The sequence below is a fragment of the Eimeria mitis genome, genomic scaffold, assembly GCF_000499745.2.
Source record: "Eimeria mitis Houghton genomic scaffold, Emh_scaff9410, whole genome shotgun sequence".
Taxonomy (NCBI): Eukaryota; Apicomplexa; class Conoidasida; order Eucoccidiorida; family Eimeriidae; genus Eimeria; species Eimeria mitis.
The window spans coordinates 1-1,522 of NW_024016720.1; the positions used below are offsets into that span (position 1 = coordinate 1).

At 58.4% G+C, this 1,522-nt stretch overlaps 1 protein-coding gene across 1 annotated transcript; it reads left to right on the top strand.

Annotated features, from left to right (window-relative positions):
* Positions 1-352: 352 nt before the first annotated feature.
* EMH_0097140 (uncharacterized protein) lies at positions 353-814 on the top strand (the record flags this gene model as incomplete). The annotated part of the gene is made up of 2 exons (XM_038023269.1): positions 353-432; positions 538-814. The coding sequence occupies 2 exons, from the start codon at positions 353-355 to the stop codon at positions 812-814; spliced, it is 357 nt and encodes a 118-aa protein (XP_037879123.1).
* Positions 815-1,522: the final 708 nt, after the last annotated feature.

Below are 1,522 nucleotides of genomic sequence, written 5' to 3' on the forward strand. Positions count from 1 at the left end.
CTCTCCAAAGGTTGCCAAAGCGGTGCAGGACTTCCAGACTCCAAGGAACGTGTGTGTCGCCAACCTCCAGACATTTGTTGCGGAGGTGGAACAGCGAACCCCGCAATATGGGAAGTGGGACGCTGAACGGTACGCCTGGGGAACCGGAGCGTCGGTCCTTCAGTAGGTTGATATGGGTCGGCGACAGAAGGTTCACGCATTTGTTGGGGGGGAGCGCGAAGATGAAGAAGAGGCGCACTGCTGTCAGGTGGAGACCAGTGCATTGGCGCCATCGTTTCCGCGTGCCCAATCTCGTTCTGAGTAGGCATACGTGGCGGACGAGCCAACGGAAACCCGCTCTGCCCAGTGGCAGATGGACGTACGGGTCGCCACGAGGACGCAAAGCCAGGAGGTGGTGGGACGAGCCGCCAACCATCCCCGGTACCAGATGCGGTACGCGGTGTGTGCTGCTGCGCGCCCGTGTGTGTTGAGCCTCTCGGTATGAAGGAAGGTGCCTCTGCTCGAAGACCAGACTTTGCTGCGACATGCTCGAACGAGGTTTGCTGTTCGTCCTTCGTCTCTTGTTGCATCGTGCCCCAACTTGGAGCAAAGAGGTGAGGGGGCTGACCCGCGTGCCTTGGATGAGCGGTGGGAGTACGCTGCTGCGGCTCGCTGTGTGGAGGCTGAACGTGCTGAAGTAACGGCGCTCTCAGCGAAGAGGCCGCTCCTGCTGGCGCAGTTCCCTCGCAAGGGGCAGGAGGGGGCTGAGAAGGGCGCGAAGTCATTATGGCTGAACCGGCTCCGGGAGTGGCCGGTTGCCCCGCAGGTCGGATGATGGAGCTAGGTCCAGCAATGGTCTCGGGCACCTGGCTGGCGAAAGGATGCTGTTGCTGGGGCTTCGGTTTTGGGCCCTGCCGTTGCCGCAGCTCCAGCTCGTGGCGCTGCACGTGCATGCGCTGTTCCAGCCGTTGATTGCTCAAAGCCTCTTCGACGCTGCGACGAAGTCCTCTTGCATCCCGCCTGTAACGTTGCTTATTTTTTTTCATCTCCTCGTGGAATGACATCCGGTACGTGAATCGATTACCTCTGTAAGCGCTTGGGAGAAGCCCGGAATAATCAGCCGCGGTTTGCATCTCCTCCACCCAGGAGCTCGCAGCCACGTCTCCTTTGAGCCTGCATCTTCCAGCGTTTTGTATATACGCAAACACTCTGAGGGCTTGCTTGCTTACCTGTTCTGGTATCGGAAGGGAATTTCCTACCCAAGGCTGCAGCTCCCCTAGAGCCTTATAACACCGCGAAATTCTATACGCGCAAATGCTTGCCTCCACAGCCAGCTCCGAAGGGTTTGACTCTGGTCGAGGAGTCCTACATCGCTGCAGGAGCATTAACATTCCCTTCCGTGTGCTATCATCATTGCATTGCTCGGCAGCAATATCTGGTCGTCCCAAAGCCTGGTGTCCCATCTCCAGGATAAAATCCACTGTCTTCTGCCGCTCTGCCTCCACCTCGGGAGTTGCGTACACCCCACACAAAACCAACTCCT